Source organism: Protopterus annectens, chromosome 3.part0 (assembly GCF_019279795.1).
Source record: "Protopterus annectens isolate FY-2018-M chromosome 3.part0, PAN1.0, whole genome shotgun sequence".
Lineage (NCBI taxonomy): Eukaryota > Metazoa > Chordata > Ceratodontiformes > Protopteridae > Protopterus > Protopterus annectens.
In genome coordinates, this window is record NC_056731.1 from 186,764,074 (window position 1) to 186,780,659 (window position 16,586).

Sequence of the window (16,586 nt, forward strand, 5' to 3'; positions counted from 1 at the left end):
CTCAGGAGAAGGAACTTCTGTTTAAATTACTTATTTCTGGGCATCTTTGTTTTTCCGACGGAGCACCTAACTAGTATCCCGCAAATCTTGCCAGACTGATACATGTTTAAGTGCCTTTTTGTGGTGAAAAAGGATGGCTGTTGCAGACAGTAGGGACAAGGCTTCGTATTCTTCTTTCTCAGTGTGACTGGAATTGGCTCTAAACTACAAACTCCTGGAGCTTGTCAAACAGTAGTATGGAATCTGCAGTTCTGGATGAAATGGCTCTGGAGATGTAAGGAGGATTTATTCTGTGCTTACCAGTGAAGAAATCCAAAATGCACAGTAAGTCAATGACAGGTATTTTACCTGGTGGTAAAAGATTTTAGTGAATTCTACCTTGTGGTCTTTTTTTAACTTGCCAGTAAAGTGGATGCCGTTTTGTCTTCTGCTTACTATGTATTTATGGTGTGCGGGAAGCACATTTTTTAAGCTTAATATGTTGTAATTGGTGTACCTAGTGAGTGTTTGCAGGGTAACTGCAGAACCACTGGAGGGGAAACTTTGATTACACTTGTAATAACCATGGACTATTACTGTGAGTTTTGTCTGGATTAATTTTTTTTCTGAACTTAAACCACAAACTTTTGTTATGAGGGTGCATCCAGTATCTGCCCATCAGTGATATCAGGACGTGTACACTTATTTTATTACTTTAGCAATAGGACCAGAAGAATACTTCCAGTTAAGTTAAAATTAAGTTAAAGTGATTCAAGGTGGCATAGTTTACAGAAATGTACATTTTATAAAACATAGGGATACCAGCCTAATATGCAGGGTTGGCAGATGTAATTGTGGCTACCTGTTACTGTATACCATGATAATTATGACACAATGGCAATTAATATGGCATGCTGTAAAAACGGACATTAGAATTTACACCTTCGTGCCTTCCTTCACTGGTCCCTTCTTTTGTCTGAAGTATGATTGGCAAACTTAAAGCAATGGGGGGGGGGTGAAAATGATCAAGCTGCCTACTGCAATACCCAATTTAATTGCCAAGTTATTAAAAGACTTAAGTTAAAATTGACGTTACCGCTTTACTGCAAAAGCATTACCGCTATTTTATGGCTAACTTCACAGGCTTAAAAACAAGCACATATAGATTTTAAAATCCTGGTGTTGTGTCTGCTGAAAGATGACCATGACCAAAGAAAGGCTCCATCAATATCTAAAGTGACTGATTCTGTCAGGTGTCACTTAGTCAGACACTGACCTGAAAGAAAGGAAACTAATACAACTGGCTTCACTCATTATTAAATTGTGTTGGCTAGACTTTACAATTCTGATTTAATTCCTAGGTGGTACATATATGTATGTATTTATTTATTTTAGTATACTTTCTGTGAATCTTCTATCCATCTATCCATTCTCTAGTTAAGTTAAAAGTTATACTCCTCTGTGCTTATTATTTTGTTTGATTTTGCAGTATCATGTGAGTGAAGTGTACAGAACAGAAAAAAAGAAACAAAAGAACGGAGTCAATCACTGCATTATTTTCTTTTTCCTTATATAATGCAAATCAGAATCCAGCTGGTGTGTTTTTTTTCTGATGGGGGTTGGCTGTTGACAATTGTTGTAGTTGCTATGTTTTCCTTTAGATATTTTATTTATTTATTTTAAGAGACATGGGGACTTATTGAGTTGACTATATTCTTGTTGTGTGTACAGTTGTATTACAATCAACATACTGATGAGCTTTAACTTTTTGAATCAGATATCTGCATATCATTATTGATGTGTCAAAAAAATGACTGAATGCACATGTGATAAATTATAGGTTCATATTTATATACTAGGCTAATTACCACTGGGGCCTTTAGAAGCCTAGCCATGCAACCCAATCCAAATGCATCCCCTGGTAACATAGGCTTTTTAATGGGGGGTACATTTGTTAGGATTTTGCTAAAAAATTATGTGGGTGGGTTATGTTAGTTACAGAATGTTTACTGTCAGTGTCTGTCTAGAATTGAAATGGGGGCTAGCCCAGGGATGAAGTTGCGATTTCTCCTCCAATGACCAAGGTTATATTTGAATTTGGTTGGGGAAGGGCTCTGTTTCTCATCGATGGGGAGACTATTCCACAACATGGGGACCTATGAGCCACTTATCTGTCTCACCAAAATGTTCTATTTATGTGGCAAGAAAAGTTCATATCTCTGGATTTAGTGTTTCTGGTGCTGATCTTTTTCCAGATGTGCAAAAGCTACAACAGGGCTGAATCTAAGGATGCTTTATATGCAAAGCACAGATCACCCCTGAAAAACCGGTAGGATCCCGAACATAGTCATCATCATCGCTCTAAGGCGATCTGTATATCCGGGAGTCTCTTGGTGAGGAACCTGTGTGGGCAATCCAACTGTTGCATATCACTGGTCAGTGATGGTTCTGATAAGGGACAAGTAAAGTGGTACTATAACTTTTTTGAACCTGGATGCCAAATCCCTACTTATACGTTGGATGACATAGAATGATTTTCTTACTACCTTGGCTAAGTGTTGGTCAAAGGCCAAATTTCTGTCTACATATGTTCCCAGATCTCTAAATACTGGGTGAGCTCTTGTGTTTTATCAGTAGTGTAATTGCCTGTGTAGACATTTTCACAAAAGACACTATAATGCACTTCTTTGCACTGAGTTTTAATACATGCCTTTGGCACCAGTTATGTGTCTGTGTTACACCTTCATGCAGGATGTTAGTGTCACAAGAGAATTTATGACAGCTTCCCAATTTGCAGTCATTTATGAACTTTGAGAGCTACAGGCTCTTGACATTAGCCTTGACCGCGGAAGTAGATGCCAAACAGGAGTGGGCCCAACATGGAGCCCTGTGGAACTCCACTGGTGACCTGCCTCTTGGTAGAGGTGATCTTACCAATCCAGACTTCTTGGGTCCTATGAGCCAGCTGGCAATCCAGTAAGTTGTGTAGGGATTTATGCCTAATGGGGTGAGCTTGTCCACAATACTTGAATGCAGTATTGTACTGAATGCCTTAGCCAGGTCTAGGTAGGCAGTAGGCACTGTTTTCCCTTCATCCATTGCCTTGATTACCTTCTCAAAGAAGTCTACCAGGTATGCATGACTTTCTTTTGACAATACCTAAATGGGATGGTTCCAGTGTTTGTAGGTTGCCAATGTCTTTTTGGATAATTTCCATGATAATTAATTCCATGGCTTTGCATATTCGACTAGTCAGACTAATGGGTCTGTTTTTTATGGGGTTGCTTGATGGTCTACCCCTGTGAAGGGAGGTAACCATTGCCATCTTCCATTCTCTTTGTATGCAGCCTGTCTTGAGGCTATAGTTGAAAAGTGACTCAAATGATCCTGATATTCAGATGATTTAGTGGGCAACCTGGGATACTGCCAGGCCCCACTGAGGCTTTGTTTTAGCCTAGTGAGTCCCACTATGACCTGCTGCATGATGATAGTTGGGGGGAGTTTATGCTGGCAGAGGGGGAGTGTGGGCTAATGCCTGAGATGAATTTGTTGGCTAGCAGATTCACTATTTCATTCTGCTCAGTGAAAGTGGTACCATTTATTATCAGTTTTATACACTGTTGCATGTTATCTTTCGGGTTTCAGAGATAGCTGTAGGAGGCCTTGTGGCTGTCTTTAACCTGGGAAGCTATCTTGACCTCATAACTGGTCTTGCTAGATTAATTAGTCCTCTGAGTTATCTGTTTACTTTAATTAGAAAGCTGTTGTCATTGTGAGTTGCTTTTTCTAACTCTGGGCATGACTGTTTATTTCTTTTGTTATACACCCTGTTAAGATTTGGATTCCACCTTAGGTTCATAGGTTGGTACTAGGCTATCAGCCCTAGGGCCTATACAAGCCTAGTCATCTTTCTTACCACAATATTTACTTCCCTGGACCCGTGTCTAGCAGGGCGACTGACGTGATCCCCGGGGTGAATTTCCTATCTCCCATCAATCTCCTATCTCACCAGAGTGGTTTGTTTTTGGGGTTTGTTTTGGGCTTACTTCTGGTAGGTACAGCAACCTCTATACAGTCATTTGCATGTTTGTACAAAGTTTTTTTGTGAATAATTCTGCATAGGCTGTTGTGAACCCTGGGTTAGGCAGGGTACTGAGTTCTGACAAACTGTCACTTAATATGATGTAGTTTGCTTTTGAATAGTTTAAAACTGTAGCAGGTTTTGCTGTGTTTTCTAGGCTGATTTTTATTTTGAATGAGGCAGCTTTGTGATCCGACCTCACCAATGAAGCTGTGAGACGAGCAGTGCAGCGCTCTCTCACATTAGTTAGAATTAGGTCCAGTATGTTTGAACCTCTGGTTGAAGTGCACACTAACTGATCATTAATAAAGTCCACAAAATGTGCTTGCAGTTTGGAGGCAGTGTACATTTCCCTACCTATAGAGGGGTAGGTAAAGTCTCTCATGAATAAAGTGTTTGGTTGGCTGGGGAGTGCCTCCTGTAGGTCTAGATAAGAGTTGTGGGACTCTTGTGACAGATGATTATCAGGTCTGGGACTATCTAAAGTTATCTGCTTGTGGATGAACTCCAGGCCATCATCCTGTTTAACCAACACTGAGGATACTTGCTACTAATGTAGATCGATACACCTCCACCTTTTGTCCCTGTGTTGTGGCTGACAGTCTGAATGTGTGGACGGCACTGTATCTTTGCAATGACGGAGTACATTCTGTGGCTTTAGGCCATGTCTCTATAATGGCACAAATGTCTGCATTCTCCACAGAGCCTGTAGGTTGTGACGTTTCTTGTTAAGGTTCACAGTATTGAGGAGTAACACATTTTAAGTTCCTTCGGATTTTACTTGCCATGTCAGTAAGTTTGTCACTTTAGCATTTCCTAAATAACGCTCTAAGGGGGTGGATAAAGTTCTAGTCAAATACAGGAGGCCCGGGGGGCAGGTGCAGACCATCTTTGGCAAATCAGTGTGGTCTCTTGGCCATGTCACAGGCTAACATATCAAATTCCCCTGGACTGACTCCAGAAACCAAGTCACTTGTTAAAGGCAATCATTTTTTGTTCATACTGAGGCTTTATCCCTGGTAAAGGTAGAATGCTACTCACGGCACGTACCAGTGTGGCACACATTCAGGGATGTCCATAATGTTTCTCCCTTCATGTAGCTCAGAAAGGTACATCTTAGGTAATTTATGCTGACATGTACTATGAAAGAATCATATTGGTACCTGTGGTTCAATGACATGAGTGCATGTGTAACTTGGTGGATCCTGGTTACAGATAAGCAACTGACCACAATTTTCTCCTTGTCCAGTTTTGTGAGTGGGGCAATTGTGCATCTTATATGGAGTCCCCTATGACAAGATACCTGGGGTAAACTGTTTGCTTCCCTTATGGGCTGTCTTTGGGGTTCCATTGTAGGGTGTAGGCTTATGTGTGGTGCTTGATGTTGCTTTTGGTGTATGGTTTAGAAATTGCTGAGGACAGACATTGCCATTTGCAAACATACGAAGTCTTGGATGATTGCAGAGATTGTTTTTTTATTGCCTTAGCATATCTGTGTCTGTGGACACTGTGTAGTGGATGTAGTGCATGTGTTCTTGACAGCCTTGATTGTATGCAAGATTTTTGCCACCAAGAAAATTGTGTATGTACATGTTTCACATATTGTGTTGGTTTCTTTAAGGATTAAAAGGTTGTTTGTGAATATTAGACAATTGCTACAAATGTTTACAGATGACATTGCAGTGATGTGGATTGTAAACAAGCAAAGGGGAGCCAGACCATACCCTCTCTGCAGACTAGCCATGGTAGCCTTGAATGTAGTGTTTCCACACAGTCACACTCTACAGATATCTTATATTCCATCACAGCACAATTGTGTCTCAGACAAGCTGAGCAGGAGCAGGACAGATCCTTACTAATGGAAATTGAATCAGAGGGCCTAAAAAAGATTTGATCCCTTTGCGAGGATCTCCTTAAACAGATCTCTCTTGTCTCTGCTCAAAACAAACCATTACCAATGTTTTGCTCCAGGACTCCTTGCAAAAAGGCCTGGAAGGCAGATGTTTTTTTCTTTTCCTTGGACAAGAATATTCCTGCATGCTTTTCCACCATTTTCAGTAGTATACAGGATAATTCTGAAGATTCAGAAGGACTCTCCAAAGATCCTTGTAATGACCTACTTCTGGCCCAGGCAGTAGTAGTTCTCCCTTCTAGAATTGGCCAGGGCCAGTTATTAAAAGCTTCCTCACAGACTGGATTTACTATCACAGCATTGGGAGTGTTTGATACATCCAGCACCAAACAACTGCAGCTGACCACCTGGATGACAGGGTTTCAATAGATTTTAGCCACCTTTTATTCTGAGGATGTGTAGCAGATAATAAATGAAGCAGGAAAATGTGTTACTAGAAAAACAGTTGTTAGCCAATGGAAAATATTTTCTGGTTGTTGCTAACAAAATAACCAGAACCCTAAACATTTCTCTATTTTTTTCAATATTTGTTTGAGTTACTTTCCTGTGGCCTGTCTTGCTCTTCAAACCATTTCAGCATTTCTGCCCCCATATCCCCATTTTTCAATGCACTCTGAAGTAAAGCTGTTTTTGTTAGGGTATTGCAAATGAAGCCTAACAGAAAACTAGTGGCTCCTATTTGGGATCTTAATTTTGATTGAGAAGCTAACACTTACTCCATTTGCACCAGCTCATCTGGCTGACTTGAGGCTCTTTAACATGGAAAACAGTATCATCTCTTTCTTGCCTTGACAACTACAAGAAAAATATCTGAGTTGCAAGCTATTAAGGTGCAGCAACCTTATTTTTCACAGAGAGAGGATTTCTTTAAGAACTAACCCTTCATTTATGCCTAAAATAGTATCCAAGTTTACTTTAAGCCAAGCTATACATCTCCCAGTCTTCTTCCAAAACATAAAAATGAGGGAGAAAGGATACTGTATACACTGGATGCCACAGACAAGGCAAGCACTATCCAGAACACGGTCATTCAGTACTTCGTATAAGTTGTTCATTTTTTTTATGGTAATAAAAAAGGACAGCATCATAAGAGACCATTTACAAATGATTGTGATCAAGGCTCAGTCTACCAGGACCTTGTCTTCATATGTGGCTTTTTGGAAAGCGTTGAATTCTAAAAGTATTCTAGAAGCAGCAACTTGGTTCTGTGAACATACTTTTGCAAAGCAATACAAACTAGATTGCTTCTCCAGATCTTGGACAGACTTTGCTATGAAAATTCTTCAGGGAATTCTGGGCCCTCGTCAATCCTCCTCTCATTCCTTCTAAGCTGTGGTAATCTATGAATGTAGGTTAGGCTACTGCAGCACTGATCCAAATGATGGACGTAGTACAGCTGTGCAAGTAAACTAAATTAACAAATTTTTGCATTTGTTTAACTTACCATAACAGTAGATGTGCACATGATCACTGCTGCTGTAGCAGTTCCTCTCTCCACCCCCTTATTTTTGGATATTTTTTATGCCACGGTGTAGATGCCTAGTTTTATTTTCCTAGCACTATCCATCCTTTTCAGGGCTTTAACATCCCTGTCTCTGTTGGCATGAAAGCTCTGAAGGATTTGGCACCTAAACCTGTCCTTTAATCGGCTCAGCCCAAGCTGCCTGGCAGTTTGGGCATGTGTAAGGTGCTCTGAAGCTTTGGAAACTGGCCAGCTGTTAGCAGGATATAAACCACATAGCTAAGACTACTGTAGCAGTGATCATTCAAGCATCTACTGTTATGGTAAGTTTACTTACACAACTGTACTTTCAGTATTACCAAGATCACGGCAAAAATCTTTAATTCCTCATTGCTGGTGAGGGTTGAGAAGATACAACTAACTTGCTAGTGTATAAAAAAAATTAAACTGGAAGGTAATGCTTTTCTTGGACAAGTTGAATCCTTTTAGAATGCTAGAAGCTGAAAAAACAAGCATTTATCATCCTCTACATGTCCAACTGAGATTATGCTGTTTACTTGCTTCTTCTTCTTTCGGCTTTTCCCGGTTAGGGGTCGCCAGAGCGGATCATCTGTCTGCTCATGACTAGCAGGGAAGTTTTACAGTGTCGAGTTGCCAGCCCGGCACCCAACCTTCCACAGAAGGCGCGCGCGCGCACACACACACACACACACACACACACACACACACACACACACACACACACACTCATGCCTAGGGCCAATTTAGAGTGTCCAATCCACCTACAGCATGCCTTTAGGATGTGGGAAGAAACCGAATCACCCAAAGGAAAAGTACAGTTGTGTACACTTACCATAAATGTAGATGTTCGAGTGTATTCACTGTTGCAGTCATCACATTTGGGTTATCTGCTTGCAGTAGCTCTCAGTCAGCCTGATTATGAAAGTATTGGGCCCTGCGTTGGTTGCTGTCTCATCTTCCATGATGTCAGGTAGTCAGGGGTATAAAGCATGCAGCCAACGCTATTACATCAGTTTGTCTTGCCCCAGATGTCAGGTGCCCCCCCTAATGGGAAGCAATAAAATATACATATATACAAGGTTATACCTCCAACAAAAAAGCAAATACACCAAAATGCTTTTAAGCATAGTAAAGGAGAATAGAGGTATAGCCAAAAGAAGTCAGGGCACTGGAGGGAGGGTAACCAGGACTGCAACAGTGAATACACTCGAACATCTACATTTATGGTAAGTGTACACAACTGTACTATGTTCTTCGTGTTTCACTGTTGCAGTCATTACATTTGGGTAGATTCCCAAAGCTAAGGATGGGAGGAGGAATTTATGATAGCATTAGGACCAGCTATAAGGCCCTGCAAGACTGCAGTGACAAAGCCAGCTCTGGATTTAGAGAAAAATTGGAAAATGGTAATGCTTGGTGAAAGTATGTACAGAACTCCAGGTAGCAGCTTCTAGTATGTCCCTGGAAGGGACACCGATGACAAAGACTGTAGAGATAGATGCAGCCCTGGGTGAATGGGGTCTAATCCCCTATGGGATAGGTTTACCATGGTGCTTATAGCAGAAATGAATGCAATGACCTATCCATTTAGAAATGGCTTGCTTTGAAATAACCTTCCCTCTGCCCCTGCAGCAAATGCCACCAGCAGTTGTTCAGATTTCCTTTGAGGTTTAGCCCTGTCCAAATAAAATCTAAGTTGTCTGTGCACATCTAAGGACTGCAGTATCTATTCCCCTTTGTTCTGTGGATTGAAAAAGAAGGTTGGCAAATGAATGGATTGATTAAGAGCCACACTGGATACCACCTTGGGCATGAAAGAGGGATTGGTCCTGAGGGACACACTGTCCGCATGAAAGATGATGAAAGGCTCCACTGTCATAACGGCCAGTAATTCAGATACCCTTCTTGCTGAAGTGATTGCCAAAAGGAAAGCTGTTTTCCAAGAGAGGAATTCTAACTCTGCAGTTGCAGCGGGTTAAAAAGGAGGAAGAGTGAATTTTTCCAGTACAAGGTTAAAGTCCCAGGCTGGAGTTGGGGCTCTCCTGGGTGGTCTTGAGTTTTTGGCCCCTCTGAGGAACTGCTTGAGCAGTGGGTGAGAAAAGAGGGAAGACTCTGTGTTGTAATGAGCTGAAATGGCTGAGGCGTGAATTTTGATGGAGGAAAAAGAAAGGCCATTGTGAAGCATCTCAGTTAAGTATTGAAGAATCTGTGGTAAATTGGGTGCTGCTGTGGCCATCCCTTGAGTTTGGTTCCAGGCACAGAATATTTTCCATTTTTCAGCATAAGATTTTCTAGTACTAGGTCTCCTTGCCTCCAAAATGACATCCAACACTTGTTTACTGAGGGCTGGTAATGGAGAGATTAGGTAATTAGCCAGGCTGCCAGGTTCAGGGTTTGAAGCTGAGGGTGCAGAATCTGGCTCTCCTGTTGTGACAGCAGGGTAGGGGTCTGAGGCAGGTGCCATGGAGCCAGCAGTGACACACTGTGCAAGAGGGGGTACCAGTGTTGGCGTGGCCAGTCTGGTGCAATCAGTATCGGCCTTGGTTTGTCCTGTTTGATCTTTAGTAGTACTTTGGAGAGTAGAGGAAGAAGAGGAAAGGCATAAACTGATAGATATTTCCAGCTGAAGGACACAGCATCCACTTTCCAAGCTCGTTTGTGGGGAGTCCTTGTGCAGAATTTGTCCAATTGGTAGTTCTGGGGGGAGGCAAACAGGTTATATCTGGGCTCCCCCATTTGTTTATCAACATGTTGAAAGCCTTTGGTTCCAGTTTCCACTCGTGTGGGTCCATGAGATTTCTGCTTAGTTTGTCTGTCAATGTATTTAGTTTTCCTGGCAGGAATTGAGCCTGTAGATGGCATTTGGTAGCTCAAGGTCATGTTCCACAGAGCCATGGCTAGTCTGCAGAGAGGGTATGAATGGCTACTCCCTTGTTTATGTACCATGTAACAGTGGTGTTGTCCATCTTTACCATTAATTGTCCTGGAAGAATGTGGTCCTTTAAGACTGTCAGAGCATTCTGTACAGCTAACATTTATTTTTGACTGATATGCAGGTGCATTTGACTTGGGTTCCATTTGCCCTGAATGCACTTCCCTGCCAGGTGAGCCCCCCATGCATAGTCTGATGCGTCTGTTGTTAGGGTTTGGGCGGCAGGGGGTAGAGTGAATGGTAGTCCTTTGTTTTGGTGGCAGGCCTCCGCCCACCAAAGGAACTCTAACTGTAGGCAAGGAATGATAGGAATCATTGCGTCTAGATTCTGAGAATGTTAACACCATAGGCTTTTTAGATACCATTGTAGTTTCCTCATATGCAGTCTTGCATATGGAATTAGTACAATGCACGAGGCCATGAACCCCAAGGCTTGCAGTATTTGCCTTGCAGATAGCAGGGTTTTTGTGGCCATTAGTTTGAAGTAAGTTGTCAAATGAATTTGTTTCTCTGGGGTGAGGAAAGCCATCTGGGAAATTGTGTTCAAGCTTGCTCCCAGGAATATAATTTGCTGACGGGGTACCAGATGTGATTTCTTTTCGTTTATGGTGTACCCCAGACAAGTTAGCACCTTTTGTATAAATGCCAGATGATTCAAAAGTATGTCCTGGCTTTCTGCCTGAATTAGACAATCGTCCAGGTATGGGTATATTTGAATATTTCTTTGCCTGCAAAATGCAATGACTGGAGTTAGGCACTTTGTGAATACCCTGGGCGCAGCAGATAAGCCAAAGGGCAGTGCAGGGAACTGATAGTGCATGTAGCCTGCTTTGAAGCGTAGGTATCTTCTGCAAGATTCCCTGATTGGGGATGTGCAGGTAGGCTTCCTTTAAATCCAGTGTTGCCAACCAGGCATCATTGCCTAGCATAGGAAGCAACTGGTGAAGAGTCAGCATCTTGAATTTTGGAATCACAAAAAGGTGTTTAGGATAGAAAGGTCCAGGACAGGACGCCATGAGTTTTCTTTTCTGGGTACCAGGAAAAGTCTTGAGTAGAAACCTTGTCCATTTTCCTCTTCTGGTACAGTCTGAATAGCCTTTAAGCTTGAGAGAAAGTACTTGCTTTTGAACCTCTGCCCACTGATTTGGGGGTAGATCTGGCCAACCGTTTGGGGTTGGTAACATGTGGAAGTGAAACCTGTATCCTTGGGAAACTATATTTAAAACTCATTTGTCCTGGGTAATGAGTTCCCAGTTTTTTGCTTGCAGAGCAATCTTTCCCCCCTAAAGGAGCAGTCAATTGAGAAGTGCTTGGAAGTTTTAAAGTTAAATCATTGAGACAGCTTACCATAGGGGGGAGTCTTACTACTCCCTGATTTGGAAGTGGGAACCCTCCACTGCTTATTCCTGTGTGTACCCTGGCACTGAAGCCTGGGTGTTCTGCTGGTTCTGGGTTTAGACTCACAAGGCCTGGAAGAGGCAGGAAAGGGACAATTCTTAGAGGGCCAATGCCTACTAAATCTTGGAGGCTGTACTTGTAGGAAATCTGTAACAGTTTGCATAGATTTAGCTTTTTCCTCCATCTTTTTAAGAACTACTTCTGCTGTGTTGCCAAACAGGCGGTCCTGATTTAATGGAGCATCCAGCAAATTAGTTTTAACATGATCTGGCAAAGATTGCACCTTAAGCCAAGCATGCCTTCTAAGTACAGACCCAGTGACAGCAGCCCTGCAAGATGCCTCTAGTGAATCAAAACCACATTGCAAAGTATGTTTTCCAACCTGTTCAGCAGAATGCATTAAATCCTGTAAATCCTTATTTTCAGCACAGTCAAAAATCAACATCATTTTCTGTTTAAGCAATCCAATAATATTATGCTGATATTTTAACATATGAAACTGGCAATTTAAGGCCCTAATGGCCAAGGTTGCAGAAATGTATACCTTCTTACCCCATCTACCCAGTGCCCTAGATTCTCTATCAGAGGGGGTAGGATTTTTGGCAGTAGTAGCCTTAATGCCCTTGGATCCCTGTGAAATGGTCTCAGGATCCACAGTAGGACTTGTAAAAAGGAACTTGTGAGAGTCAGGAACCCTGTAATATCTATCAGGTTTTCTGGGAGCAGGAGGTAAAGAGTCAGGGGCCAAGCTAGATTCCGAAAAGGTATCATCCACAATGTCTAGTACAGGAGGGACAGCTAAAGGCCTGTGCTGGAGCAGGAGTAAGGAATCCCTAAGCCTCTTTTTAGAATCAGAGTAATCCTGGATTTCCCAACGCAAATGCTCCCTAAGAGTATGCAAGGTTTCACCAAAAGAGAAATCCTCTGGGGGGGCTGAGGGAATAGAGTCCTCTGCATCAGAATCCTTATAGGTAGATAAGGGTAAATCCTGGTCATCAGAGGAAACAGAATTTTCAGAATCCTGGTCAGAAGTATCAAAAGAAAATTCAGTCCTAGGTCTCTTAAGAGGGGAAAGGTTGGCTTCCCCTGATTAAAGTAAAAAGGTCTTCAGCTATTCTTATCATTTGCTTTTTAGACATAGAGGCCTGACCATGCGGTCTGGGCATCAGTTTTCTAGGCATGGTTCGAGATTTAGGCCTTGAAGAAGAAGATGGCGTTGGTTTAATAAGCAAGTCAGTAGGCCTGAATACACCCTCAGAGGTCAGTGCCTGCACATCAGCTCTGGACCCATCCAAGGTAGAGACATCCGCAGGTTCCACAGTTGAAGCATCTTGTGGCATACCAGACTCCGAATGGTTCTCAACAGAGGCCTGCGAATCTGAAGTAGCGGGTATCAGGGGCTGCAAAAGCACCTCATTGAGTACCGGCGAACTGGCGACTAACTTAGGAGAAGCGTTGTCTGCAGTTTTGGACCTAAGTGGCCTGTCTCTGTCTTTATCTTTGTGTTTTTTTGGAATACTTGTAGTCGGGGTGGCTTACCAAAGACATATTTGGATAACTGAACCGAGTACCAAAATATTTAGAAGCGAAAATATACCAACAATGAATAGTTCATGGTTTAAATAAGGCACAAAATCGACAGCGAGGTATGTCGTGGTCAGGGCCTAGGCAAGTAATACAGTACAAATGAAAATCTTTATGAGGTATTTGCTTTCCACAAGAAATACAGTTATTGACTTTTACTGACATCGGCTTAGAGCAAGAAAAAGTTTCCCCAATGGGGTACTTAGCTTTAGTTGAAGACTTTGGTTCTGAAACTCAAAAATGAAAATTTCAGGAGTCGGCCAACTGGCACTTACGAACTTCTTCTGCTTCGGGCACCACACTGCAAGAAAGACTGATGTAATGGCGTCAGCTGCATGCTTTATAACCCTGACTACCTGACGTCATGGAAGATGAGACAGCAACTGATGCAGGACCCAAGACTTTGATAATCAGGCCGACTGAGGGCTACTACAAGCAGAAGTCTCTCATTGGCTGGGCCAACCCCCTTATCTCAGGATGCACCATGCCCAAACCCCCAGATCTTGTTTTCCCCACAACAACTCACTCATATGAGCCACTCAGACTGTACAATAGTGTTTCCTCCAGATCCAACAGGTAGGGGAAAGGAGGGTGGGTACGTAAGAATGTAGGCGAGATGGATCGCATACATCTATCGTTATGGTAAGTACATAACTAAAAGATGTAATGCTATCTCTCGCCTACATTCATAACTAATGGGACAGCGTCCCTAGCACCTACATCCTGGGAGGCTCACTGGAAAACACTCCTGAGCACTGTGGAACCAAAGGACGCCGGACCTCTAGAGGCCACGTCCAGTTTGTAATGAGAAATAAAATTATGTGGAGAAGTCCAAGTGGCCGCTGCACATATCTCATCCACCGACAGTCTGGCGTGGAAGGTCACTGAAGTTGCCATAGCCCTAGTAGAATGCGCTCTAACTGGAAATGGAAGGTCCCTTCCTGTTGATGCATAAATAAAAGAAACACAATCCCTAATCCACCTAGCAACAGTGGTCTTAGTTACTGCTTTGCCAATCCTGTTATCTGCAAAGGCCACAAACAACTGGTCTGATTTCCTCTGCTGCTGTGTCCTATCCAAGTAAAACCTCAGTTGTCTATGCACATCCAACTGATGAAGTCTGTATTCTGCCTTGTTGGAAAATTTTGGAAAGAAAACTGGTAGCTCTATAGATTGCTGCAGACAAAGAGCAGAAGAAACCTTCAGAAGAAATGACGGGTTTAGTCTTAGAGATACTCTATCCTTGTGAAAGATCAGATAAGGGGGCTTAACAAAGAGGGCTTGACACTCCGAAACTCTTCTGGCTGAAGTAATAGCTACCAAGAAGGCAGTCTTCCAAGATAAGAACTTTTGCTCACAAGTGGCCACAGGCTCGAAGGGATGAGACATCAAGGCTCCTAAAACTACATTCAAATCCCATGGCAAACCAGGTTGCAACACCGGTGGGGGGAAAAACCAAGCTCCCTTAAGAAAGGCCTTACACAACTTATGACTCATGAGTGAAGGCTCAAAGGCAACAAGATAATTAGAAATCGCTGCCAATTGGACTTTAAGCGTGGAGACAATGGAACCCTGTCTAAAAAGAGTTGCCAAAAAATCTAATACTGCGGACACTGGGGTTGTCAGAGGGTCAAGGTTGTGCCGCTGGACCCAAATGGCAAACCTTTTCCATTTATTAGAATATATCTCCTTAGTGGAAGCTCTGTGAGAAGAAGACAGAATCCGGACCACCTAAGGCGAAAGGATATGCTGTCTAAGGTCAGAAGTGGAGCAGCCAAGCCGTTAGCTTGAGAGTTCGCAGTGATGGATGGGCCTGACCTGACTGAAGAGTCAGGAGGTCTGGAACTGGGTCCAGAATCCAAGGATCCTTCACTGCATACTTCCGAAGGAAAGGAAACCAAACTTGGCGGGGCCAGTGTGGTGCGATCAAAATCATGCTGCTTCCCAAGCAGATCGCCTTCTGAATCACCTTTGGCAGTAGTGGGACAGGAGGGAAGGCATAGAGCAGACTGGAGGGCCAATTGTGGACTAGAGCGTCCCTGGGTGACTCCCCCTGGGGGGGAATCAGGGAGAAGAAATTGCTGCACTTCACGTTCCAGGGGCTGGCGAAAAGGTCGCAACAGGGAAACCCCCACTTGGAGAAGATCCGAGCCGCTACTCAGTCACTCAGGGACCACTCGTGAGGCATCAGAATAACTCTGCTCAGCCTGTCTGCTATCACATTGGACTTCCCCGGAATGTGCGTTGCCACTAGAAATCTCTGGGAAGCGATCGCCCAGTTCCAAACTCTCATGGCTTCTCTGCAAAGAGGATAAGACCTGGTTCCTCCCTGCTTGTTCAGGTACCATACTACTGCCATATTGTCTGAGAAGATTGCGATGGTACCCTCGGGAAGAGAGCTGTGAAGTGCCTGCAATGCTAGAAGCACTGCTCTCATTTCCAGAACATTGATATGTAAGTGGGTTTCGTGATCCTGCCACGTGCCTTGAACCGTCCTGTCCAGATAATGCCCCCCACCCTATCTGGGAGGCGTCCGTGGTCACTGTGGCAATGGGGGAGGGGGGCAGAAGAGTCACCCCTGGTTCAGGTTGGAGGAGAGGAGCCACCAACGAAGATCTCGCCGGCAGGTTTCCGTGATGAGAATCGGGTAGGACAAGGGCAGATCTTGGTACGACCACTGGGTCGACAGGAGCCATTGGAGAATTTGCATGTGCAATCTTGCCAGAGGGACCAGAAGAATAGTGGCCGCCATCGACCCCAAAAGCTGAAGGACCATCCTGGCTGGGGCTTTCCTTCAGGGTAGTAAGGCTAGGACTTGGTCCTGTAGTATCTTTATCCTCTCTATTGGAAGGAATGCTCACATTTCGACAGAGTCTAGCTCTGCGCCTATAAAGGCAACACACTGTGATGGCAGCAATACAGCATTTTCCCAGTTGAAAGTAATTCCTAATAGATGTCCCAACTCGATGGTAGCACTCACGGCTTGAATAAGAAGATGCCTGGTGGGGGCGGTGAGGAGCCAGTCATCTAGATACGGAAACACCTGGAATCCCTGACGTCTCAGGTGAGCCGTCACCACTGCCAGACATTTGGTAAACACCCTGGGGGCTGTGGTGAGACCAAAGGGCAGGGCTCGGAACTGGAAGTGAATGGCTCCTAGGCGGAAGCGTAAATGTATCCTGGACGCCCTGTTTATCTTGATGTGATAATAACTTTG

At 43.4% G+C, this 16,586-nt stretch overlaps 1 protein-coding gene across 1 annotated transcript in view; it reads right to left on the reverse strand.

Annotated features, from left to right (window-relative positions):
- The window catches only part of WDR37 (WD repeat domain 37), a 1,467,838-nt gene that overhangs the window by 540,279 nt on the left and 910,973 nt on the right, over positions 1-16,586 (reverse strand). The window contains exon 9 of the mRNA XM_044064684.1: positions 14,570-14,606. Within this exon, the coding sequence (XP_043920619.1) occupies positions 14,570-14,606 (37 nt within the window). The remainder of the gene's footprint in view (positions 1-14,569; positions 14,607-16,586) is intronic.